This window comes from Hevea brasiliensis, chromosome 14 (genome assembly GCF_030052815.1).
Source record: "Hevea brasiliensis isolate MT/VB/25A 57/8 chromosome 14, ASM3005281v1, whole genome shotgun sequence".
Lineage (NCBI taxonomy): Eukaryota > Viridiplantae > Streptophyta > Magnoliopsida > Malpighiales > Euphorbiaceae > Hevea > Hevea brasiliensis.
Genome location: NC_079506.1, coordinates 91,430,427 through 91,455,179, shown reverse-complemented (window position 1 = coordinate 91,455,179; position 24,753 = coordinate 91,430,427). Strand labels below are relative to the sequence as shown.

At 36.8% G+C, this 24,753-nt stretch overlaps 5 protein-coding genes across 7 annotated transcripts; 3 read left to right on the top strand and 2 right to left on the bottom strand.

Annotated features, from left to right (window-relative positions):
- Positions 1-4,629: 4,629 nt before the first annotated feature.
- On the top strand, positions 4,630-7,726 carry LOC110633927 (probable inactive receptor kinase At5g58300). Its single transcript, XM_021782771.2, has 2 exons — positions 4,630-6,186; positions 6,815-7,726. The coding sequence occupies exons 1-2, from the start codon at positions 4,911-4,913 to the stop codon at positions 7,429-7,431; spliced, it is 1,893 nt and encodes a 630-aa protein (XP_021638463.2). The 5' UTR covers positions 4,630-4,910; the 3' UTR covers positions 7,432-7,726.
- Positions 7,727-7,760: 34 nt separating this feature from the next.
- On the top strand, positions 7,761-10,549 carry LOC110633928 (low affinity inorganic phosphate transporter 8-like). Its single transcript, XM_021782772.2, has one exon. The coding sequence runs from the start codon at positions 8,274-8,276 to the stop codon at positions 10,077-10,079; it is 1,806 nt and encodes a 601-aa protein (XP_021638464.2). The 5' UTR covers positions 7,761-8,273; the 3' UTR covers positions 10,080-10,549.
- A 509-nt stretch (positions 10,550-11,058) lies between these two features.
- On the bottom strand, positions 11,059-15,516 carry LOC110633929 (serine/threonine-protein kinase AtPK2/AtPK19). 2 transcript variants are annotated; one of them, XM_058133919.1, is made up of 7 exons: positions 15,387-15,516; positions 13,886-14,760; positions 13,587-13,669; positions 13,374-13,494; positions 13,075-13,248; positions 12,138-12,242; positions 11,059-11,543 (listed from the first exon to the last, which is right to left on the bottom strand). In XM_058133919.1, the coding sequence occupies exons 2-7, from the start codon at positions 14,483-14,485 to the stop codon at positions 11,253-11,255; spliced, it is 1,374 nt and encodes a 457-aa protein (XP_057989902.1). In that variant the 5' UTR covers positions 14,486-14,760; positions 15,387-15,516; the 3' UTR covers positions 11,059-11,252. The 2 variants fall into 2 exon arrangements, with proteins under 2 accessions (XP_057989902.1, XP_021638465.2); XM_021782773.2 differs by lacking the exon at positions 15,387-15,516 and having other exon boundaries at positions 13,886-14,767.
- A 432-nt stretch (positions 15,517-15,948) lies between these two features.
- LOC110633938 (methylesterase 17-like) lies at positions 15,949-18,348 on the bottom strand. The gene is made up of 4 exons (XM_021782782.2): positions 17,911-18,348; positions 17,690-17,830; positions 16,712-16,846; positions 15,949-16,358 (listed from the first exon to the last, which is right to left on the bottom strand). Exons 1-4 carry the CDS (start codon positions 18,172-18,174, stop codon positions 16,071-16,073), a joined length of 828 nt encoding a protein of 275 aa, XP_021638474.1. The 5' UTR covers positions 18,175-18,348; the 3' UTR covers positions 15,949-16,070.
- Positions 18,349-21,691: 3,343 nt separating this feature from the next.
- LOC110633914 (protein NETWORKED 4B) lies at positions 21,692-24,753 on the top strand. 2 transcript variants are annotated; one of them, XM_021782739.2, is made up of 2 exons: positions 21,692-21,960; positions 22,926-24,753. In XM_021782739.2, the coding sequence occupies exon 2, from the start codon at positions 22,928-22,930 to the stop codon at positions 24,512-24,514; it is 1,587 nt and encodes a 528-aa protein (XP_021638431.2). In that variant the 5' UTR covers positions 21,692-21,960; positions 22,926-22,927; the 3' UTR covers positions 24,515-24,753. The 2 variants fall into 2 exon arrangements, with proteins under 2 accessions (XP_021638431.2, XP_057989901.1); XM_058133918.1 differs by lacking the exon at positions 21,692-21,960 and having other exon boundaries at positions 22,892-24,753.

The following is a 24,753-nucleotide window of genomic DNA, read 5'->3' as shown; positions in this document are numbered from 1 at the left end:
ATCTCCCCTCTTCACTGAAGAATTGGAAAAATTGCTTATTCATGGTGAGGAGCAAGATTCCAAACTGTTTTGAGGGTTTCTCCCGTAGCTGGCAATATTTGGTCCCTTCAATTCCGAAGCATGTCGCCCTGAGTAAGGATGAGGGTACCATGGTAATGGAACTTAAGGATCAGGCAGCCACCCAGAAGTTCTCTTGCTTATATGCGGTGATGGCCGAGCTGAAACATTAGATGATGCGGCTAATCACTGATGAAGGATACGAGCTCCAGCTCTCTGACCTCGGCCCTAGTACCTTCCCCATCTCTGATCTCTGAACCTTAGCGAACTCACTGACTTTTCTTTGTGCAAGTATGGCGGGCGGCGAGGCTTCCAAGGAGAGCTGTAAGCAGAAGAGGGAGATCTCCAGAAAGGTGCGAGAAATGAAGATCGCTGCGGTATCACAGACGCCGAGGCGAGATTTAGAAGAAGTGCCGGGAGACTCGTCCCGACCTTCGGGACAACCGGTCTCGGAAGTAGAAGTAGCTCCTTCTCCCCCTCGATAAGAAGGGCCACCGCCTCCACCTGTTCCCGCAAGTGCGGAAGGGGGACCTTCCCAACCTACTGTGAGGACCCTTTCCCGCGATGCCCAGGTCCTCATTCACTCTTTGGAGAAGAATTGATCTGTTCGGGAGAATCCAGGCTTGGCCAAAGTTCTGGGCGTTACCATATGCCTTCAGGAGGATCGAAATAGGCTGATCCCGGGTAGTATTGACGATCTCCTGGCCCAGATGATGAGTTTGAGCGTAGCGAGCTTGGTGAACCAACATATAATCAGGGAAAAAGCTCATCTTCTGAGGCAGGAAATTCTAAAAGCGGTTAAGGACGCATCCTCTGCCCAAGCTCAACTTTCATCCACTTAAGATTATATTGCAGAACTCGAAGGTCAGATGAAGTCCTATGAGGATAAATTGGCCGAACAGGCTCATGAACTCGGAGAAGCTCGGGCGCTCCGAACTGTTGACGTCGCTCGCCTCACCGAAGAACTCAAAGCGAAGGAAGAAGAGGCTGTAACGAGGGAAGCAGGTGCTTATGTGAACGCCCACAATGATCTTTTGGCTGAGCTCGAGAGGCGTTACCCTAGGGAGAACTTTTCCTGGATGATGGACCTTGTTCCTAGGGGCGATGAGGGGAGCGAAGAGGAGCCCGAGGGAGAGAGGGAGGATGAGTGAAATGTACTCGGAGACCCCCCAGTCGAATGAATTGTAACTCTTTATTTTAAGATGAAATGAAATCGCTTTTGTTCAATGACTTGATGAGATCGGAAAGTATTCAAATTATATGAGTGCTTGATTGTTTGAACACATCAGAACATCAAACTTAAAAGGGATTATTAATCTAAGTATAAGAGGTTGGAAGAACATTGTAACCATGAGATCAGCCTAAGCCGAGACCAAACATCGGATAGAACTTTAGATTATTAAAATTGAAAACTTGATTTGAATTAGATCGGAACCACCATTAAATCGGACTGAGACCTTAACCTTATTTTAAGTAATGTCTGAGACACACAAGTGAGGAACCCGATCTAAGTGTTAGCTAAATGACTTTCAACTACATTTTGTAAAAAAAGATCAGAACTGAGACCGAATGGCATGGAGACTTGATATTGGTTTGAGAGATCGGGACTGAGGTTGAACGACATGGAGACTTGACATTGGTTTGATCTCTCTGATGAGAGATCGGTAATGAATCGAATGACATGGAGACTTGGTGTTGGTTCGACCTTCTTTGGCGAGAGATCGAAAATGAGATTGGATGGCATGAAAACTTAATATTGGTTTGATCTCTTTGACGAGAGGTCAGAAATGAATCGACTAGATAGGGGATCGGTTTATTTTCTAATCAAGTCATCTGCAACCGAAGAATGTCGGGTGGGGATCGATTCTAATGTTCATTGACTTTGGGGATCGGCCAAAATATGGTGTCGACAATAATAAAAATTGTCAGGTGAGTTGGGATAGCCTTCCTCCTCCGCCCAGCCGCCACAATAACTTCGGTTAAGTTTGTGAGTAAAATATTAATTTTAATTATAATTTCGATATTATTATATGTTCAAGCATGCCCATGCATCACTTATATGTATATATCTATGTAGTTAAACTCTAGGCACATTTTATATTGCATTCACAACTGTTAAAGTGCCATGGATATTGTTGTGGTAATTTGGAGCAGTGTGCGTGAGTTGGCGTGCGTGTGGTGTGGTGTTGGCTATGGACAGGATGGGTAGACACGGCTTGAGATCTTCGCTGGGACCCAGTCCTTTGGGGTAAACATTGCTTCAGTTCTTCGCTAGGACCCTGATTTTGTTTATTAAGCGAAAGTCCGACTTGAGTTCTTCGCTGGCACAGGTTGGATTAAGAGGACTGTATAGGGGATCAGCTCCCATATATGTATTATTTGACCTTATCGGGTGTGAGTGCTCCAAATTACCTTTTTGCTATTATGATGTGAAAATATAGACGATGTTGCATTTCACTCTACAGGGTGCATTAACTTTACATAGCTATAGAGATTATGGTTAAAATTGATATTTTACTCTCGGAGTCGAACGCTCACTCCTGTTCATTATTTTTCCAGGCTACAGGAGGATTATTGTTGTGGTTAACCTGCTTTTCTTCTTCGCAGGTCGTTTATTAATGTTTGTGTAATTCTGTAAACTCCTAGAATTTTCGCATGTATTAGAAATATTTATTTGATTTGGATCTGTAATATAATTAACATGTTGGACCTGTAAACTTATTATATGCATGTATGTTGGACTGGATGAGGGAGTTGAGCTCTCATTTATTTTTGTGACATTTTAGTATGTGGAGGGTGAGCTGAGCTCCTCAATTGATTATATATTGTGTTTACAGGTTGGGTGAATAAAAAACTCCCCGTTGAAAGATCCATTTTATAGCCGAACTCTGTCCGGTTGAATTCTTGAAATTAGGCCCAAATGGGCCTTAGAATTGAGTTGAGGAATAGCTAGGCTTACTACGAGCTTCGGGGGCTTTAGGCTGGCCTAGGTTCTAGTGTCGGTATGGCCCATAGGTTGGGTTGTGACAAATAATTTTGTGGTGAATTTGAGTTGTGCAACTCTACAAGTGCTTTTGAGTTAAAGCATTGCCCAGTTAATGTGTTTCATGATGTCCTGTATACTTGAAGTTAAAAATTGCTGTTTCACATTTTTTCTATGCATATCATTTACAAAATTCCTATTCTCCCATAAGTGATAATGCTTCTGCTCTTGCCAGAAGAACTAAGCATTTGTGCATCTACTACAGTATATGGTGATTTCAATTGCAAGTCATGTGAGTTTTCTCCTTCATTTATTCTTATAATTTCATATCCTGCCTTGCATATATTTTTGGATTTACGGTGCCAAAGAGTAGGGAAGGAATTTTGAGGTTTCCTCATCTAAGTCCACTGTTCTTTTATGTTTGGTTAAATATAGAAATGAAATGTAATGCAAAATTTAGATTGGTAATTTGGGATGAAAGCAATATATATTTGTTTATGGAACTTTTGCATTTGACTCATATATATTTAATTATCTAAAAAAATGAATTTGGAATGCAGCCTTGGAAAAAAGGATGTTTGGGTTGCATAAATCCGTCCCTATCCTTTTCTCAAGGTGAAAAAAAGTTGCTATTTCTTCAAATATCCTTACCAGCAAGGAAAATTTGCATGCTCTGAGCTGTACCTTTTACAACAACCAGTTGCATGCTTCGCTCTCCTCCAATTTTCCTGTTTGTCTTCAGTGACTGTGGTTATTTCCTTCGACTTTCCTTCTTGTCCTGCTCTTAATTAATTTCTGCTTCTGATGAATAGTTCAGGTTTATATTCGTAGTCTGAGCATAAAATCCAGGATAATTTCATTTCATTTCAGTCACTCAATATTAATTTATTAAAATAAAATCTCTTCACTTTAATTTTATTTCAAATAAAAGTCCCTCAAACTGTGATAGCATATTCATTTTTTTCACTAACAATGAATTAATATTTAATTAAAATAAATTTATTATTTTTTTATTTTTTATATAAAAACTAAAATATTAATAAAATATTATATATTAATAAAATATCATTTAAAATTTATTATTTTTTCATGTTGTTACAAATTAAATTTAATTAGTAATAAATAACATATATATAATTAATAATTTTATTAATAGATTTATTTAAAATAAAATAATTTTATTAATAATGATTATGAATTAATTTAATCATAAATGTAAAAAAAGAAATTAAAAAAAAAAGTAAAAGGATAATTTTATTCTTTTTAATTTGAAATTTTCTTATTGTATGTTATAATTTTTTTAAAAAAATAAAATTAAAATTAAAGGATTTTATTTTAATTTATTAAAATAAATAATTATATAAATTGAGCAACCGCTAATTCAATTTATCCTGAACTACTTAATTCAAAGCAACTGAGCCGCTGTAAGTGGCGTCTGATTCTTTACAGTGCTACTTGAAAAAAACAAGCTATCTTTTTTCTTTTTTTTTTTATTGGTATGCACCACCTTTAACAGAAAAAAAAAAATGGAATTTTTTTTTTTTTTTTAACTTTTGCTTTTCCTTTATCACCAATCTTTTTTCTTGGATTCTTTATCACCACTTTGCTTTCTGGCTTTCTGCACTTGTGCTTTTTCTGGCAACTGAGCTTTGCTTTCCCAAAATGAAAATTTAAATCAAGATCAACTTATTATTTTTCCAATTCAATCCCACCTATAGTTAAGCTTCAATTCAATCTTGTTAAGTACCTATGATTAAATGGTGATTCTTTTCTATTACTGTGGTTAATAATTTATGCTTCCCAGATAAATGAAGCTTAAGTGGTTCACTGACCAACCGGGAGAGCACCAGTAACTGCTGAGGCAATATCAATGAAGCTACTATCCTTCTTTCCTCAATTTGCTCTTCTATTATTCACACTCTCCATTGTTCCTCAAATTATTGCTGACCTGAACTCTGACACACAAGCACTTCTTGATTTTGCTGCTGCTTTCCCCCATGTCCGAAAACTCAACTGGAATAATACTATTTCAGTTTGCTCCTCTTGGGTTGGAATTACGTGTAATTCAAATGGAACCCGTGTGATCGCTGTCCATCTTCCAGGTGTTGGACTCTATGGTCCAATCCCAGCCAACACCATTGGAAAGCTTGATGCTCTTAGGATCCTCAGCCTACGATCCAACTACCTTAATGGAAATCTTCCTTCTGATGTTCCCTCCATTCCTTCCCTGCAATATCTATACCTCCAACATAACAATTTCTCTGCTGCCTTCCCAGCCTCGCTTTCTCTTCAACTAAATGTCCTAGATCTTTCTTTTAACTCCTTCACTGGTAGCATTCCTCTTACTCTTCAGAATCTGAGACAACTCTCTGTATTATACCTCCAAAACAATTCATTTTCTGGAGCCATACCCAATATTAGCCTCCCAAAATTGAAGATTTTGAATTTGAGTTTTAACCACTTTAATGGCTCAATTCCATACTCTCTCCAAAAGTTCCCTTATCATTCATTTGATGGAAACTCTCTATTATGTGGACCACCTCTCAACAATTGCTCCACAATCTCCCCTTCCCCTTCCCCTTCCCCATCTTACTTTGCTAGCTCACCAACAAAATCTTATAATCATGCTGCCACTTCAAAGAAGAAACTAGTATCATATTCTATAATTGCTATAGCTATCGGGGGATCGGCAGTCCTATTTCTCATATTTCTAGCCATCTTTGTGTGCTGTTTGAAAAGGAAAGACAACAGAAGCAGTGTGTTGAAAGGGAAAGCTGAGAGCGAAAAGCCCAAGGATTTTGGGAGTGGTGTGCAAGAGCCTGAAAAGAACAAATTGTTCTTCTTTGAAGGTTGTTCTTATAACTTTGATCTTGAGGATTTGTTGAGAGCTTCGGCTGAAGTTCTTGGTAAAGGGAGCTATGGAACAGCATATAAGGCAGTTTTGGAGGATGGGACAACAGTAGTGGTGAAAAGGTTGAAGGAAGTTGCGGTTGGAAAGAAGGAATTTGAGCAGCAGATGGTGATTGTAGGGAGGAGCGGACAGCACCCAAGTGTTGCACCACTCCGTGCTTATTACTATTCCAAGGATGAAAAGCTTTTAGTTTACAACTACATGCCAACTGGAAGCTTCTCCGCGCTCTTGCATAGTATGCTTTCTTTTTTTACTCTATTATGATCAACGAGTTCTGTTCTCTTTACTTTTTGCTTCACCTGTAAGAAATTTTCTCATTCTCACTTACAAGACGAAAACATATGCTAGAAAAAACAAATAATTTTAGTATTATAACTATGAAATTTCTTAAGTCAGAAAGTTTAGAAGATGTTTATGATTCTGCTAAACATTTGTTTGCTCAGATGAAAGTCATTCCATCACTGTATTTATCCTGGGCAATTTCCCCCTATTTCTGTTGTAATACAGCTCTTAAGCACACTGTTTCTAAGCACTGTATGTTCTTAAAACAAGTAACCAAGTATACTCAAACAATGGGGCATCCTGCAGCCTACATAATTTATTGTCGTGTATCACAGAATGCATGTGAAAGTTCTCACATGCTAGGAAAGCATAAATCCTAGTCCATTTTAAAAGAATTATGTAAACTTGATTTGGTTGTGCATCTGCGCTGCTGAAATGATATTTTAATCAGCTCACACATTGACTTTCACTTTGTCATGCCTGAACCTTAGAGAATTCTTGACATGTGCACTCACTTTTCTCTCAATTTGCTGTCTAACACATATAAAATAGTGATTTTGTCTTCTGTATGCAAATAATAGGTAGCCTGGGAGCAGGAAGAAGTCCACTGGATTGGGATGCAAGAATGAAGATCTGCCTTGGAGCTGCTAGGGGCATAGCCCATATTCATTCTGAAGGTGGTGCCAAATTTGTTCATGGCAACATCAAGGCCTCCAATGTGCTTCTAACCTCTGATCTTGATGGTCTCATCTCTGATGCTGGCTTGACTCCTCTTATGAACTTCCCTGCAACTATTTCTCGAACCATTGGCTATGTAGCTCCTGAGGTTATGGAAACACGAAAAGTTAACCAGAAATCTGATGTTTATAGTTTTGGTGTTGTACTTCTTGAAATGCTGACAGGGAAAGCCCCGCTTCAAGCTCGAGGGCACAATGATGTGGTTGATCTGCCAAGATGGGTGCAGTCCGTGGTGAGGGAGGAATGGACTGCAGAGGTGTTTGATGTAGAGCTAATGAAGTACCAAAACATTGAAGAGGAGATGGTGCAGATGCTTCAGATTGCATTGGCATGTGTGGCAAAGCTGCCAGACATGCGTCCAACAATGGATGAAATAGTTAGAATGATGGAGGGAATTCGACAACCTGAGTCAAGGAACCAGCTGTCTTCCGAGACTGAATCTAATGCTCAGACCCCATGAGAGTTTTAAACGGAAGTTCCCCCAAGGAATCAAACATATCAGATACTGTCTGATATGGAGCATTCATATTTCACTGCCAAGTATTAGCTTTAGATGTTAGGAAAATAAGCTTCCTTTCCCTACTCATTTGTTAATTTCCAAATTGTGCTATCAGCATTATCTTAATCTACAGTCATATGCTTAATTAATGGCACTAAAAACAGGATTGGATAATAAAATTTACACTGTACTAATGCAGTACTAATTCTTTTAGAATGTGATTTTATAGGAATCATAGCCCATCTTGTTACAAAGCACAACACATTTTGATTTTCTTTAATTCTACATCAACAAGCCTTTTTTCTTCCTACATGAAGAAGAATTACTGCACTTATTGATGAATTAACCAATCGAAATACCTAGTTAGCAAAAGGCATTCTGTCAGAAATCCTACTGGCGTAGATTCTTCATCTCTGAATGAAATATATGCTGATTTAACTTCGGCAGTTGCATATAGACTTCACAACGTATTATTTGATTTCGATCCTTGGCAACAACTCCTTGAGAAAAAAAACTATCAAACAAAAGGAAGAGGAAAAGTTAAGTATGTGAAGAAACCTAAAGGATTTATTTCCATTGGAAGCGAGCATATGCTCTATTAAAAAAGAATATCCAATCAAACATAGGAGAAATCCCAGAAAATCAAAAGAAACAACTCTTCTTTTGGTAAATAGACAAAGAAAGAGCAGAATGTAAAGCAACAACAACCATAATCTAATCCATTTGTATTTTTCCTGTTTCTTTCATATATCAATTCACACTCTTGATCTTAACGGCCATTTTGAACAAGTTCGTTACTCACTATGGGAATTTCTTGTGTATCAAACCAAATCTTCCGAATTCTTAACCAAGACAAACAACTTTCCGCTACCTCTGAGCTGGTCATCCCTCTATATTATGGACTTCCTCCCTTCGCATTCTCAGCACATCCCCATTTCTCAAATCATCTGCTGCGAAAGGTTGCTCCAGCTATGGCGGATGGGACCAAAGCCATCTTCTTAGCCCTTGACAATGCTAAGACCCAATTCTACCATTTCAAGGCGATCGTTATTGCTGGTATGGGATTCTTCACTGATGCTTATGATCTCTTCTGCATCACGACTGTCACCAAGCTCATAGGCCGCCTCTACTACTATGACCCTGCCCTGCCTAAGCCTGGCCCTGGTAAGCTCCCGGACAACGTAAACAATTCCATAACGGGAGTTGCTTTGTGTGGAACTCTATTAGGACAACTATTCTTTGGATGGCTTGGAGATAAGCTCGGTAGGAAGAAAGTTTATGGGATAACTCTAGTTACAATGGTGGGGTGTGCATTGGCTTCTGGCCTTTCCTTTGGCTGCACAGCTAAAGGTGTTGTAGCTACTCTCTGTTTCTTCCGCTTTTGGCTTGGTTTTGGCATTGGAGGGGACTATCCACTCTCTGCCGTAATCATGTCAGAATATGCCAATCAGAAAACCCGAGGAGCCTTCATAGCCGCTGTCTTCGCAATGCAAGGAATGGGAATACTGTTTGCAGGAGCTGTTTCCACAATCCTATCCAAGATATTCATGGTTGCTTTCAAAGCTCCTAAATTTAATGAAAACCACATACTATCCACTCAGCCTGAAGCAGATTTTGCTTGGCGGATTGTGCTCATGTTGGGTGCAATCCCTGCAGCTTTAACCTTTTACTGGAGAATGAAAATGCCTGAAACTGCCAGGTACACTGCCTTGGTTGAGGGAAACCACAAGAAGGCTGCTGCAGATATGGCGACTGTGCTTGAAAGTGACATATATGTTGAAGAAACAGGCTCCAAGCCTCCTGCGAAACCCAACAGCTCTTCATATGGATTCTTCTCTTCTGAGTTCCTTAGGAGGCATGGGATTCACCTTCTAGGTACAACTAGCACCTGGTTCTTATTAGATATTGCCTTCTACAGTCTGCAGTTAACCCAGAAAGATATCTACCCTGCGAGTGGACTGGTATATAAGGCCTCGATAATGAATGCATTAGAAGAGATGTACCAAATCTCTAGAGCAATGACCATAATCGCACTCTTAGCAACTGTTCCTGGATACTGGTTCACTGTCTTCCTGATTGACAAGATTGGTAGGTACATAATCCAACTTGGTGGCTTCCTTCTCATGTCGATTTGCATGGCAATTCTTGGTATCCAGTATGGGAAGCTTAGAGGAGAGAAATCCAAGTGTGGGCCAACTTCCAAACATGATTTCTGTGAAGGCAAACCCGCATTATTTGTGGTTCTCTATGGGCTTACCCTCTTCTTTGCCAACTTTGGACCCAACAGCACAACATTCATAGTCCCAGCAGAGCTCTTCCCTGCAAGATTTCGCTCAACATGCCATGGTATCTCAGCAGCAGCAGGAAAAGCTGGAGCTATAATTGGTGCATTTGTTGTACAGACCTACACATTAGAAGGAAATTCAAAGAAAATCAAGAAGGCAATCATTGGACTTGCTGTGGTAAACTTGATTGGGTTTTTCTTCTCTTTCTTGGTGCCAGAAACAAAAGGCAGGTCGCTTGAGGAAATCTCCGGAGAGGACAAAGAACTCGATGGTCATGCAAATGAGAATGGTAGAAACTACAATGCTCGTACTGAGATGATTTAATTCTTAGGTGTGCTGATTCCTTTTCGACACAATCACAAACTATAGGCATGCATCAATAAGAACAACTTGTTCCATTTCTTCTTCCTCTTTACACATATAAATAAAGGATGGGAAAAGAGACTCTACTTTTGATTGTCACAGAAGGGACTGTAAGCACGCATTCATAAAAAATTACTCAACCAAAAAACAACAAAAGTAATACAATCATGAGTGTGCTTTTCACTTTTCTTCGATGTTTGCAGTTTGGAATAAACTTGTAATTGTAATGTGGTACGGCATCAGCATGTCTCTGTTACAATATTTTTTCAGCTACTATCCCTCCAGAATTCTGTTATTGCCCAAATGTTCTAATGCTACACAAAATTTTGTACACTAGTTTATTCCTCCTGTTATGATGTGGCTTGTACTCGTATGTGATTTCAGTGTGACATATTATAAGATCTGCGGTGGGAGATGAGCATTTTACCTATTACAACAGAGTGTGAAATCTGAAAAAAAAAAAAGATATATATATATATATATATATATATATATATATATAGGATTTGGAGAGTTCCGAGATATTAAAATTTGCTACCTGTATCTTGTCACTGTATAAAATTTAAAATTAAATCATATAAATCTTTTACACACAATTTAAAATTATGTGCTTATCATTACACTTGCAAATCCAATAGCAAAATTGACTTGGCTAAAGACAATCTTCTTGCCAATCCCAATTGGTTTCACACCCCGTGCCCTTAACAATTCAGAAAAAAATAATAAATAAATAAATAATCCAGGTCGCCATTGTTTTTGTGCCCAGCAGGCACGTCCATCTTTCTTTCCTCTTACCCATTTTTGTCGCATGTAATTTGTTAAGAATTTTCAACACAATTCATAAGCACATCCGCGCCTGTCCTGAGTCATAACTTTAGGAAGATAATGTCAAAAATCATTAATTGTAACAGAAATTTGAGTCCTCACTCCTCAGTGCAAATTTTACTGCTTAATAATTTCCTTTATTTCACTTCATTTTTTATAGAAAAGTTGCGTTCAAAGACTACGGGATATATCTGTTCTCTAGCTAGCTCATCAAGTAAAAAACAAAGGCAATTCTGTCTATTCAACCATCTGCCCTAACTCGGCAGTGGGTTTGATAGGCAATTATCCAAGCTTTCTAAGCTTGTACTTCTAAGGCGGAGTCTGAAGAAACGATCCAGGCCTTACATAAGTGAACCCCTTGAACGGATTTTCATTGGATTTTGGAGTAGTAGCTGGAGAATCCAGGATTGGCATGTTGGTCCAGCACTCCTCAAAATTGGCAACACAAAGGTTACCTGCAACCTCTGGGAGAAAGCTTGGCCTGATTTTCCTTGCCTCCAATTTCTTCCAGTGGATTGACTTGAACCACTTGTGAGATTTTATCTCCTCGCTTCCACCTGGTCCACAACCAAGGCGCTTGCTTGGTTCTTTCTGCAGCAGCTGAAAAAGAAAAAATACACCTTTTGTTTTCAGTTCCTAACTAATAGAAGTACTCGCACAGTAAAATAAGTACGCAACAGAATATGAAACACCATGCCTTCTTTGCTGCATTAGCCTATAGCAAGAACAATACTTCGGATAACAGGGATTCCATTTCAGGGCATTCATATGATCGACAAATGAAGTGTTGAAGGTCCTTATTACCACAGAAGCACACATAGGTGCCTACATGGGTAATTACTAGATTCTAAATCCTACCTTATGCCAACTAGATAATGTTTAGATAATTTTATCTTTAGGGAAGGGGGGGCACTTGTACTAAGCTGATAACAAGAAAATACACCGTCTTGTTTATGACTTTCAACAGAATAAAAGCAAACAAAATATCCGAAGTATTCATGGCGGTACTACAATAAGCAAGAGACAAGCTTTCATCGTATCTTTTTCATTTTCTTTAGCAAAATTAGCTTGTTTTCCGTTCAGTCTACAAAATCTCTCAATATAGCCAAATTTACTGCAATAAGAACATTGGATATTGTGTTTTGGAGTTTCACAATGACATGAAAGCAAAAGCAAGAGGAGAAACAAATTTACCGCTTTCAAGAGCGAATGTGCTTCGCTTGACAAAAACGATGGGAGCTTAATCTTATCCTTTATAATCTTCTGTTGAATTTTTTGTCTATTTCCAGTAAAAGGTGGCTGCAAAACCAGCAACAATAAATTTAAAAATTACGCAGCCTATCACAATTCTTTAGATGACAATGGTTATTGAAAGCAATCTAAGGACACAAAAAATTTGCTTTTCTTTTAGCTGTTAATTTGTGGGTTTCCAAGTGATTTAAAAGGTTGAAAACATCTTCACAATCATTTTCCACAAAGTTTTTCATACTAGATAGCACTTGCTAGCTTGTTAAACCACATTATTACTTGATGCTTGTGTTACTTATAATAACCAAGGAATTAAACAACTTACAAGAGGATGAAAAACTAAAGTGGTCCTTCCAATCAATACCACCATTTTTCATATGACAATCCTAATGTAAATAGAAGTGCCATAACATAATGTATAAATTGCATACCACTTCTTCTTGAACCATGTCATAGAACATTGTCATAATTGCTATTTCTGTTTAGAATTACAATTGACATCTTCTTTACAAGGAAAAATAATATCTGTTCCACCAAGGTATCATCATAACATGGGCAAAGGTAGATGTGCATTAGAATCCACCCAAAAGTTTGCCCTGTACTTTCACATAATGAACCAGACTACAAAAACAATGTAAAAAATTAAAGAATATCTTATTTTGATTCATTTTGCTACAATTTTTATTTTTCACTAATTGTCAGTGCACTAATTCAAAAAAAATTTTCCAATGGGAAAAAAATGATGTGAAAAATTGAAAATTCACTCCTTAAATGAAATAAACTTTCATCCAAAATAAATGAATATGCAGGACATGGAAAAATCAATGGACATGAATTTCAACTAAGAACTTAAAGAATTGCAGATCCAACAATGAAGACTAACCTTTCCCGTAAGCATTTCATACAAAAGGATTCCAACACTCCACCAATCTGCAGCCTTATCATGGCCTTTCCCAAGAATGATTTCAGGGGACATAAATTCTAAAGTTCCACACAAGGAGTTTGACCTTGTATTTTCATCAAACTGCTTTGCCAGCCCAAAATCTGTCAACTTCACCTGTTATTAAGCACAATGATAACACCAAACACTAGGTCAGCTTAGAGCTCAGTCCAATTAACTAAAATAAAGCTGCACATATGAATTTAAAAAAAAAAAAAAGACTGCAAGTTGTAGAATCATACATGCCCATCTGCATCTAGAAGAACATTTTCAGGTTTGAGATCCCTATGCATTATGCCATTTGCATGGAGGTGAGAGACAGCAGAAACAATCTGAGCAGTATATATACGTGCCAAATCCTCTCTGAAAGAATAAAAAATGGAAACTTTCAAATAACTTAAGATCCAAGGTTTCACAGCAAAGCCATAGAAAGCACTTAAGACACTAATATATACCTGAACAAGCCTTGGCGGTAGAGCTGATAGAAAAGATGACCTCCATTAACAAAATCAAGCACGAGGTAGAGTCTATATTTGGTCTGCAAACAGAAAAATTTGTAAATTAATCCTGTACATGGCATGAAAAATGCAAAGAAGATAATAATAATAATAATAATAATAATAATAATAATAATAATAATAATAATAATAATAATGAAACCAAAATATTCAACTTAGTCACAATAATTAACTTCCACCACAAAGCACCAAAAATAGGTAAATTTTAAAGAAAAAAGCAAAAGTTAATTTATTACTTGGAATGAATATCTAAGCTGCACGATGAAGGGATGATCCACTTTTGTTAATATGTCTCTCTCAGATTTCATGTATTCAGCATGATTTTTCTCCATTATCTTATCTTTCCTCATGACCTTCATCGCATATATTTCTGAAGTACCAATCCTCCTCACTTGATACACCTTTGCAAAAGCACCTCGGCCAACAACCCTTAGAACTTCAAAATCTTCGAGCCCCACAGCAGTGCAAGGTTTAGTAAGTTCTTTTCCTGATTCTTCAGTAACTGGCTTTATGAGTTCCAAGGAATCTTCGTCCGGGTCACACAATGTGAGTTTGCTGAGCTTCAACTGATGATTAACATGACTTGAGGGGCCCACCAAGGAATGGGACCGACTACAGATGACAGCGGGGTCCTTATAAAGTGATCCACTAGCATCTGAACCAACAACCAAATTTTTAGAGTTTTCAAAAGAAACTTGCGGTGAGGCTTGACAAGTTGCAGGACCAAATACATCGGAAAAATCAAACTCAGCATAATCAGAGGGAAGAGCATCAGGTGGTTTCACTGGAAGAAGCAAGTGTTTCGGGAAGGGCCTAGACAATTTAGAGAAAACCATGTTGGCTATATCAAATGAGGACAACGTATCTTGAAAAGAGGGGAAAAAGAACCTGGGATTCTATAGGTTGATCTCTCCAAAAAAAGCAGAGATGCAAACGGATGAAGAGGGAGACCTGACAATGGCCTTAAACAAGAGAAAGTTTTCGAATGCAACAGGAGTTCCAAGGAAAGTTGGGAGTAAGCAAACCAAAATCCAGAAAAAGAAGTCGTTCTTGTTTCCCGATTTACAGGAAACAGTGGATGCAGCAGCACAGTTTGAACTCATGAAGATATCTGCAGTTGAAGGAAACATATAGTCAGTACCGACTAGAAGCACAAATCAAAGAACCTAATTTAAGATTTCTTCTATGTTTCTATCTTCTTTATTTCCTTTATGATAGTACCCGCTACAAGCACGAACCAAAGAACCCAAATTAAGATTTGTTCTATGGTTCTAATTTCTTCATTTCCTTTATGATAGTCAAGGCTACAAGCACGAATCAAAGAACCCAATTTAAGATTTGTTCTATGCTTCTAATTTCTTTATTTCCCTTATGATAGTCAAGGCTAAAAGCACAAATCAAAGAACTCAATTTGAGATTTGGTCTATGTTTCTTACTTTTGTATTTCCTCTATGATATCAATAACAAGTATCAGATCAACATTAAAAAAAAGCCTTTATTACGCAAATCCATCAAAAGATAAGAATTGAAAATAGCATTATGATCTGGAAGCGAATTCCATAAAACAAATCAGAACCCGAAAACAAAAAATTAAATAAAATCAGAAACCCAAAAACAAATTAAACTCACAGCATTCAATGATACATAGTTATTGAAAAAAAAAAGTGAAATTTATGACAGGCGAAAGCGAAGGAAAATAAAGGGAAGACAGAGAGAAGGAAAAGAGATTCGCGTAACCTTTGAAGAATGCAGAGAAAGACAATGGAGAAGAAAAGCTTTTGGTGTGAAATTTATAAGTTTTGCGATCGCTTCTTTATATATGCTACGCTTATTTGAGTAGTTAACGGGAATAACTTCTCAGGATTTGATTCTTTGATGCTGACCGTGTCGCTTGCGTGTCAATTTTCTATTGGCTAATACCAGCCTTCTATAGTAAATTAAAGGGATGCGGCGACTTGGCGTTTGGGGTTGGCCAGATAATGGATCACGCGCCTGCTTTTCCTTCACGCAACCACACGACTGTTCTTTTAATTTTAATCAATCATTAGTTGAAATATTAATTAAGTATTAGTATTTAAGTATTATTCTAATCAGAAGAATAATAAAAGGGTTGGTTAATTGGAGCTTCTTCCATTGGGCGCCAGTCCTTGGCTTCTCCATGATGTGAGTGGCGTTAGCTACACTCGCCGAATTGTGTTGTGTTGGGCTCATGGTGTTTGGCTTTGAAATGTTCAAATATATTATTTGGCATTAGAAAATAAGATAAAAATTTAGGAACCACAAGCCTAAAAATCAAGCCATGTAGAATATATGGAAGACAGAATAGCAATAATAATAGTAGTGGTTACATCACATTTGGAGATGCATGGTTTTATTCAATCACCAACAAAAACAAGAACCTTATTCTGATTCTGTCATCTCCTATATATATCCCACAGAAGCTGCTGCCTTTACAAGCAAGCCAAACAGCACAAATGGGGAGGAAAAAAATGGGCTGTGATCGCTCTCCAAAACAAAAACCTCGGATGGAGGCCACCTCTTTATCATTGCCTCTTGTTGCTGAGGTTTGATGACATGATCATGCATTGTCTTTATGTATACATGCCTCACCGTATCTATGCCATTGTTATCATCCTCCTCCTTGAACTGGGCTCTTTGTAATGCTAGGATAGGTCCTGGCCTCAAAAGCATCGAAGCTAGGGTTGAATCCTGCTTATATATTTATACATGAGAAATGCTAGCATCAATCACTGTCTACTGATACCCATAAACAAAATGCATATATTTCAAGAAAAAAAAAAAAAAAGAAAAAAAAGGAAGGGAGGGTTGTGAGGGAGCATACACGTACACGTCATATCATTTGACACGGGCTATCAATAATAAAAAGTTGAGGTTGCTGGAGATTCTCGCTCTAGCTTTTAGTGAGAGAAATTACCTCTTTCATTATTTAAGATATGATATATATAATGAAAATTATATATAAAATATGTGAAAAAATTCATATATTATATATTAAATACTGATAATAAATGAAATTTAATTAAAATATATTCATCCTATACCTCTTGAGGGCTCATTTGATAGATGATTTGGCGTTGGAATTCTTTCTTGACAATGGCACTGGTAGGAGGGTGATCACATCCCAATCCAAATCCTAGCTCATACACGTTACCAAATGAGGATAGGTCAGGAACTCCCTGTCAATTTCCACATACAGAACTAATTAGGCATCACTTTAATTCATTCCCCTTGCTTATCTCAATCATCAGTCTTCAACTCCCAAAAAAGGGTGCTAGTTTCGTGAAAAAGGTGAAAAGATGACTGCAACCACTTAATTTGTCGATTAATCCCATTTTCCTTGGAAAGGAACAGAAGAAAAAGGACAGTGATGAAATGAAACTACTCTATAGTCTATGCATAGAGCTAGAGATGGCAGATGATATATTCAAATGACTAAACCCTTATAGAATATAGAGATACTAATCCCATTAAAAAAATAAATCAATAAATGCTAGAATTCTTCTGCAATTTCTTGATATATATGTATATATGGAATTAACTATTATTCTTTTTTGTAAATTTTTCAATTTTTGTTTGAAAGATTTGTCTTCACTAAATCAGAAAGTACGAAAATTAATCCATACATAATACCACCTTATGGAGTGGAATTAAAAAAAAAAGAAAAAGAAAGCTTATCTGTTAGCTAGCCCTGGTCCTGAATCTAACAAAAACCATAAGTATAGCTTGTAGTGTTAAGTGGGTGTGCTGATGCAATATTTCTGAATAATCACTCTTCTCCCTACATATATATATAGTAATACAGCCAATGACTATATTCTAACTTGCTTTCATATGGAACAGTAACGTATATGCACATTGAACTCCAATGGCTAATGCCTAACAAACCATCAAATGCTTGATGAAGATATTTGGCTACCATCCCCCAGCAAAGAACAGAACTGATACTGAGAAAAGAAGAACCTCCATTACTCCAAAACTATAAGAAATAGGAAAATTAACTAGAATAAAAGGAAAATCACATCTTGGATATCTTGATCCGTCCAGAAACCCAACTTGAGCATGGTGGCTGCCAAATACACTGCTAGACGGATTTTCTTTGCCAACTTGTGAGTTGCCTGCGTTATGCTTAACCCTCCAGCGCTGTGCCCCACCAGTATGACCTGTAAAGATGAATTAAGGGGTTAATAATCATATATAAATATATCAAGAATACCGCTATAAAGAAGTGAAGTGTAAAGACCTGCTCATTATCAGGCAAGGAAGATATGAAGTCCATCAGAGGCTTATTGTAATCATCAAAATTAAGGATAGAATTGGCATCTGCTTGATCGATGCCTGCACCTTTGAGGTCAACGCAAGAGACTTTATAGCCTGAGTCCTCCATGAGGCACCGGATTTTGTACCAACACCAGCTCCCTCCACCAATTCCATGCACCAACACGAAGTGTGGCTTCGATGACAAGGCTGTATTTTCCACCCTCGTGTTAATCGCCTCCTCTACCATCTGCGGCCTTTTTCTTTGTTACTACTGAAAATCAATCACTGAGTTCTTGACAAATTATTCAACTTGTACGTATAGGTAGAAACAATAGAAAGAGTTCAGGCATTTATATTTATGGTTGTAATAGTCATAGAGAGAGAGAGAGAGAAAGAGAGAGAGTAATGATGTTTGCCTTTATCTAATCATCATTGGATGTTTAGATTGATTTCATACTAATCCCTACATAGTACTATTGAAGAGATTTTTTTTTTCACATGATATATATGTACTTATATACCTTACTTTGAATATCAATGGTTCAAATTTTTCCATCACCCCCACAAGGCAACATATTGCATCTCACTTTGGGGGAGCATTGCATGTGCTGTACTGTACTGATATGCTATGGCATCCGGACCTGTGGTTAATTAATTAAAAAAGATAATGTATTTATCTTTGGAAATAGGGATTTGTCATTCAACACAAGAGCAAGAATTTTTTTATATTATTGGGTTTTTTTTTTATTTTGGTGGATTAGAATAATTAAATAATGATATGAAAAGTGCATTTGTCTGGAATATTGGTGTATTTTTAATTCATAAACACATTGCAGGCTGGCAATATCCTCATTTTATTAAGGCCATATACATTAATACATCAGAAGCAACAACAACAAAAGTTGTAAATTCCAAGTATGATTAAATTCAAGCAGTTGCAGGGAAAATTAACCTATTTAATTTATTGTTTAGAATATTTGCTTGTGTTTGAGCCTCCAAGAACATGGGTTGTTAATATTTTTCTCTGCATATATGTGAGATTAAGCTTCAGCTGCAAAAGCCTACAGCTACATATACGTACCCTGTGGGGTAGCTGGCGCTGGCAGCAATTGGAAAGTGAGCCCTTGAATGTGTCAAAATCTTGAAGGATACGAGTAATTGCTAAATCTAATTAACTAAGCTGTGTTACTACAATATATTATAGTCCATGTAGTATGTAGGATATGTATATATGCATTTACTGTATTAACAAAATACACTCAAATGTATCCATTGCAAGTGGGGTGAGGTGTTGTTTTCACATGGTGAGGACTTTAAGCATTCCACTCAGTTGGGCTAGTTTGTATTCTTCATCCTAATAATACAATTGTCAATTATGTGCATGTTGGGGGTATTGGGTGCTTCTATCTTAGATAAGATATGCAGATGTTAACTGGTTTTAAATATTCAGCAGGGGATATAGCCCTGCTGACAGCAAACGTTTGGGATACAGTCATATCGTTCTTTTTGAGTTTCTAAAATTCAACGAGTAATTGCCATTAACGATTCTGAGATATAGAACTGAAGGCACTTGCAGAAGCTTGCCAAACCTCATAAGAGGAGGATACGCATATAGGCTAATGATATATAGGGAAAGATTTCTTCAGTAGGGGAGGATAGCAACCATGAGAGTAACATTTGATCTTTCTAGGCATATATTTGGAATTGAGAATTAATTATTTGGAAAGGACATCAAACTCAATAAGATTTGGATAGTTGAGAAGAAGTAGGAATTGAATTTTCCATGCTAGGTAACTTGGAAAGGTTAGTTTTACTGAGAAAATGTGATGGGCAAAGGGAGAGGGAGAAGAAAGAGAATTTTTTTTATTTTTTTTTTGTTTATTCCAAAGGTAGAATAGAAGAAGAAAGAGTTTCAACAGCAACAATTTGTGAATTTGCAGCTCATGGTGTTCTGATATATAATATTAATTTTACAGATTTTTCACTGTATTTTACAGAAATTGAGCTATCAAAGAAAAAACCAAAAACTATTCCTAGATTTATCACAGATGAAAGAATCAATTAAGTGAAGAGAAATAAGGGTGTACTTGAAGTAGAGTAATGTTGTCTGGGAAATTATTGTATTTCCAATTAAGAAACTGATAAGCACTAAAAGCCAAACAATTAAGCATGTTAATTAATAGATAGGTGAACTACTTGTGAAAGACAAACTACACCTTCCATTCCAGTTTGAGTGGAAAAAGAGATTACCAATACATTAATCTGTCTTTTGGTTTTTAAACTCTTTAATGAGTAAATGACTTGTTAATTAAATTGATCACACACATTCATAGGGTGTCCAATGCTATATATGCCTTCCATTATTATATTGATTTGGGTTTTTCGGAGTCAACAATATAATATAAATTTTAAAAAGATTTGGCTAGGGAAGGCTGACCCTCTACTAGTCATATATGCAATTTAAATAATGTTCAAGAAAAGCAAGAAAAATGGGTGAATTACAAGAGGAGGTAAGGGAGGCCACATTAAGTGGAAGCCAACCATGCACAGAAGGTTGAACAGAAGGCCATCGTTCACAGCAAGTCAAGAGGAAGGGACAGTGTGATTTGATAATTATTTAAGTTGCATTTAATTATTACAATGATCTATAGGGATGCGATATCCTCTAAAAGGGGTTAATCCAATATAGTCCCCAGTTGGGCAACTTTTTGCCAACTTTGGCCACTAAAAGGTACGCGGATGCTCATATAAAATGCGGACATCACTTGCCACCTTTCCTAATTTCGCACCTTTTTGTTAAAAACATTGTCCGGAAAAAATATATCTTCAAAACATAAAAAGAATCCTTTATGATAAGCTTCAAATACTCATAATTCATTTTGAGTTTTTTTTTTTTTTATTTATGTTTTATAAGTATTTTTAATTCAACTAAGGAGTGAAGTACTCTCAATGAGCATTTTTTTTTAATCTATGAAGATCAATCTTGTTTAAGGAATAAGAGTATTAAATTACTCATACTAAACGCTAGCTGATAATTCATTTTAAGTTGTAATCCAATTAAGTGTGAATTAAAATAACACTTTTGATTTTTTTAAAAAGGAATTGTTTAACAAAATTTTTTTTTTCTCCCTAGTTTTTTATGCAATGTGTTTGCTTAATTCTCCAAATTTATATGAATTATAATGAAAATAAATATATTATAATATTATACTAATATTATTATAAAGTCAAGTGCCTAAGGATAAAAATAATTAATTAAAAGAAAAGAATTTGGGCCCCACATAATGACCAAATTTCCGGACATATTTCAAATTCTCCACTGTCCCGCCTGAATATATCGGGCAATGCTCGGTATTTCAAGCGCAATCATTGGGTTTTAGTAATTTACCAAACAGCCCTCAACCAAAGTCATATTTTTGGTACTTAGCCCTTCATTAAATTAAATATTATTAGATAAATTTTAATTCAATAACGTAGTTACAGTGATTATGAAATTCTGAGTTTTAATTTAATTGAAATTTAATAATAATTTAAATGATAATATTGAATAAACAAATAATTGATTTTTTAAATATTTTACCTAGTGTTACAATTACTTATTTATTTACTGAATTGCATAGCCCTCTGCATAGTAGGGAATTTTCTGAATTAGTTTAGGCCCACCAGCCATTGGGATCTGGACAAGTGGCGGCCGGCGGTCACTGTTACAGGCAGAAAATCTGCACTAGATAAGGATAGCGAAATTTGAAAGTTGAAACTGAGGGCATTTCCGTGAATTACAGTCGAAATTCAGGTATGGAAAGGCGGCAAATTTGTGAACTCTCTGCCTATGAAAAGAGTGGAGGTTAGCTGGCATTTCTGTTCCCTCTCTCATACTTTCCTAATTGTCTTCATTCTCCCCCCAAAACCCCCCTCTTTTGGAGTTTTGATCTAATACTCTGGTAAATCAGCCCCATTCCCCTAAAACCCTCTTTTCATTTTCCCCTTTTGAGTCCAATTTCAGTTCCTCTGTGATATACATCTGCTTTCTCAGGTCAGTGAGCGGCATTTTTTCCTCTCATCATCTAATTTTATTGCTGTATATGTTTTAACAATTTCCCAACTTTTGCTTTGAGAATATTGTTAGGCTATATTCAATTGTTGTTTCATGTTCATGATTCTAATGTTTTGCTAAGATGATGATATGAGAATACCCATTAAAGGAATTGACACCCTGAATCTGTTGGGAAATTGGGATGCTCAAGTGTAGATCCCTTGCTGTTCAGAATTCAGATGTAATTGTTCACTTGGCCCTTCAAAATCAGCAAAATCTAAGTAATGAATAGAGAGACCAGAAAAAAAAGTATGTAATTTGGATGGGTGCATTTCTTGCTAACTAAAACCAGGAGCTTTTGATAATGAGTTTTAGTAAAAGTTGACACAGATTTGATTTTATTGTTTGATTGCAGGTGTTATTGTTAAATTGAATGAGCTAGCAAGTTGGACTATTTTTTACCTTTTTTTTGGTTGTTGATCTGGGATCCTGTTTTCATAATATAGCATTTGTCCTGAAAAATTCTGTGACCTTTCTTCTAACAATTTAATGAAAATAGATGATGATTACCTTCTCTCTCTTCTTTTTTTACACAAATCACTGTGAAGCAAGGAAAAGAGTTCGCTGGTCTGTTTCAATTATTTCAGATCTTTGTCTATCATTATTGTTTTAGCTATAAAATTTTGTTTGGTCCAGTTTATATAACTCCATATGGCTGAAAATAATCCTCTATTTCATATTACTATTGGTGTAAATATCTGCAGAAATTCTCAAAGATAAACAGCTGCATTAAAATCTCTCTTGCAATAATTTGAGACTTAATTAGTTGCAATCAAAGGAATGATTCTCATTAAGAATATCATTTTTAAATGATTGTGTGTCTTATATTCTTTCATTGTATAAGTCTCATTTCTTTATACTGTGACTCAGTGTCGAGTTAATGATAATGAACTGGTTGATGACAGGGATGGACCAAGGTGTCAACCTAGTACTGAAAATGATTGAACAGGATGGTGCATCTCTAGCAAAGAAAGCTGAAATGTGTAAACAGACTAGGCCAGATTTGATTGATGAAATTGAGAAATTCTATTGTTTGTATCGATCATTGGCTGAGCGCTATGACCATTTGAATGTGGAATTATACAAAAGTATACCATCAGAGTTCCAAATGCAGGGTGCTGGCAATGCCCCTGACACACCAATGCTAACTCCTGATCAAAAACTGGGATCACTCAAGTCTGGTCGAGTTGCATCTGTGAGCTCTGGTGGCTCTGACTCATCATCATCATCATCAGACTCTGAATCAGAATCTTTCAACTCCTCTGGAAATGCCTACTATAGCCTCCCCATAAGCACTGATCATAAGGGCCAGCATCAGAAGATTGAGTTGGGAACTGGTCTTCCAAAGAAGCTCAAGATGGATGTGGAAGAAAATCGAGATGGTGTGTTGAATGTGGAAGAAAATGAAAATTATGAAGAATTGCGCAGCAAGGTTATCAGGTACGAGGAAGAGTTAAGAGTTTTAAAGCTAAAATTGCAGCTCTCAGAAGAGGAAGTCACTGAGTTGAAAAACGAGCTTGCAAAGAGTAAACATTTTATGATACTAGCAGAAACTTTACAGGCTCAGCTTGAATCAGCAGATAGAGATGTCAAAATGAGGGAGGCTGATCTTGAAGAGGAAAGAAGAAGAGTAATGGCACTGCAAAAACAAGCAGTTGATGATAAACATGAATTGCAAGGTCAGCTGAAATTGGCTCAAGATGAAAAAATCATGTTGAAGGCCATGCTTGATTCAGAGAGTAATCAAGTTCTAGACTTGCAGGAGAGGATTGTCCAGTGTGTAAATGATTTATCTGATCGCGATGATGAGATCAAAGCATTAAAACTTAAAGTACTTAATGCCGGGGAGAATTTCTTGATTGAAAAATCACATATGCAGTCAAAGATATCTAGTTTGTCAGAGAGAGAGAACTTGTTGGAGGTAAGGCTCAGAGAACTGGAATTACAAGGAAAAACCATGGAGGATAAATTAAGGCAATTCCAAACTGAGAAAATGGAATTGCAACTTTTACATGACACCCACAGGATGGGATTGGAAGCAGAGATCAGTCAGTTGAAGGCAGAAGTTGGTGACAGAAGTGGGCATGTAGAAATTCTAAATAAAAACCTTGACAATCTTAAATTCAAGTATGATATGCTTATGGCAGAGAAAGATGGGATGAATGCTAAGGTAAACACACTTGTTGCAGATTTGAGCTCACGAGAAAATCAAATTGGACAAATGGAGGAGCACCTTCGGCACATGCATATGGAAAATTTGGAACTCATTGCTGGGTCTGAAAGTGTGCAGAAGCTAGTCCATGAGCTAAGATTGAGAGCAGCGGAGTTAGAGAAGGAGGTGGACAAGCAGAAGGGTGAGCTTTCTGCTGGTGCTGAGGAGAAAAGGGAAGCAATAAGGCAGCTTTGTTTCTCCTTGGATCATTATAGGAGTGGTTATAAAGAGCTTTATGAAGCATTTCTTCAGCAGAAGCGACATGCAGTTATGGCTTCCTAAGGTCTCCCAGTTCTATCATTGGACTAGTAAGGTTTCTATAGCTCATTTGCATGTTTTGTATGTGTATGAAAAAATTGTTGTTTGTCGTGGAACTTTTTTCCTTGTTGGAAAGTTTTGGACCTCCAAGCATTGTATTTTTGGCTCATTATCAATTTAGACATTTGATTATAGCTAATCTTGAAATTCCCATGATGCACTGTATTCTGAATCTTGGAGATGAATACAATCATCTTATGAAA

Excerpts from the sequence above, each read along its gene's own strand:
- LOC110633928 (XM_021782772.2), top strand. The coding sequence starts at position 8,274 with ATGGGAATTTCTTGTGTATCAAACCAAATCTTCCGAATTCTTAACCAA.
- LOC110633929 (XM_058133919.1), bottom strand. The coding sequence starts at position 14,485 with ATGGTTTTCTCTAAATTGTCTAGGCCCTTCCCGAAACACTTGCTTCTT. Across the intron at positions 13,495-13,586 it reads TACCGCCAAGGCTTGTTCAG|AGAGGATTTGGCACGTATAT; the intron begins GTATATATTAGT and ends TTATTCTTTCAG. Across the intron at positions 12,243-13,074 it reads ATGAAATGCTTACGGGAAAG|CCACCTTTTACTGGAAATAG; the intron begins GTTAGTCTTCAT and ends CTGGTTTTGCAG.
- LOC110633927 (XM_021782771.2), top strand. The coding sequence starts at position 4,911 with ATGAAGCTACTATCCTTCTTTCCTCAATTTGCTCTTCTATTATTCACA. Across the intron at positions 6,187-6,814 it reads CTTCTCCGCGCTCTTGCATA|GTAGCCTGGGAGCAGGAAGA; the intron begins GTATGCTTTCTT and ends TGCAAATAATAG.
- LOC110633938 (XM_021782782.2), bottom strand. The coding sequence starts at position 18,174 with ATGGTAGAGGAGGCGATTAACACGAGGGTGGAAAATACAGCCTTGTCA. Across the intron at positions 17,831-17,910 it reads CCTTGCCTGATAATGAGCAG|GTCATACTGGTGGGGCACAG; the intron begins GTCTTTACACTT and ends TCATCTTTACAG. Across the intron at positions 16,359-16,711 it reads ATCAAATGAGCCCTCAAGAG|GATTCAACCCTAGCTTCGAT; the intron begins GTATAGGATGAA and ends ATATATAAGCAG.
- LOC110633914 (XM_058133918.1), top strand. The coding sequence starts at position 22,901 with ATGATAATGAACTGGTTGATGACAGGGATGGACCAAGGTGTCAACCTA.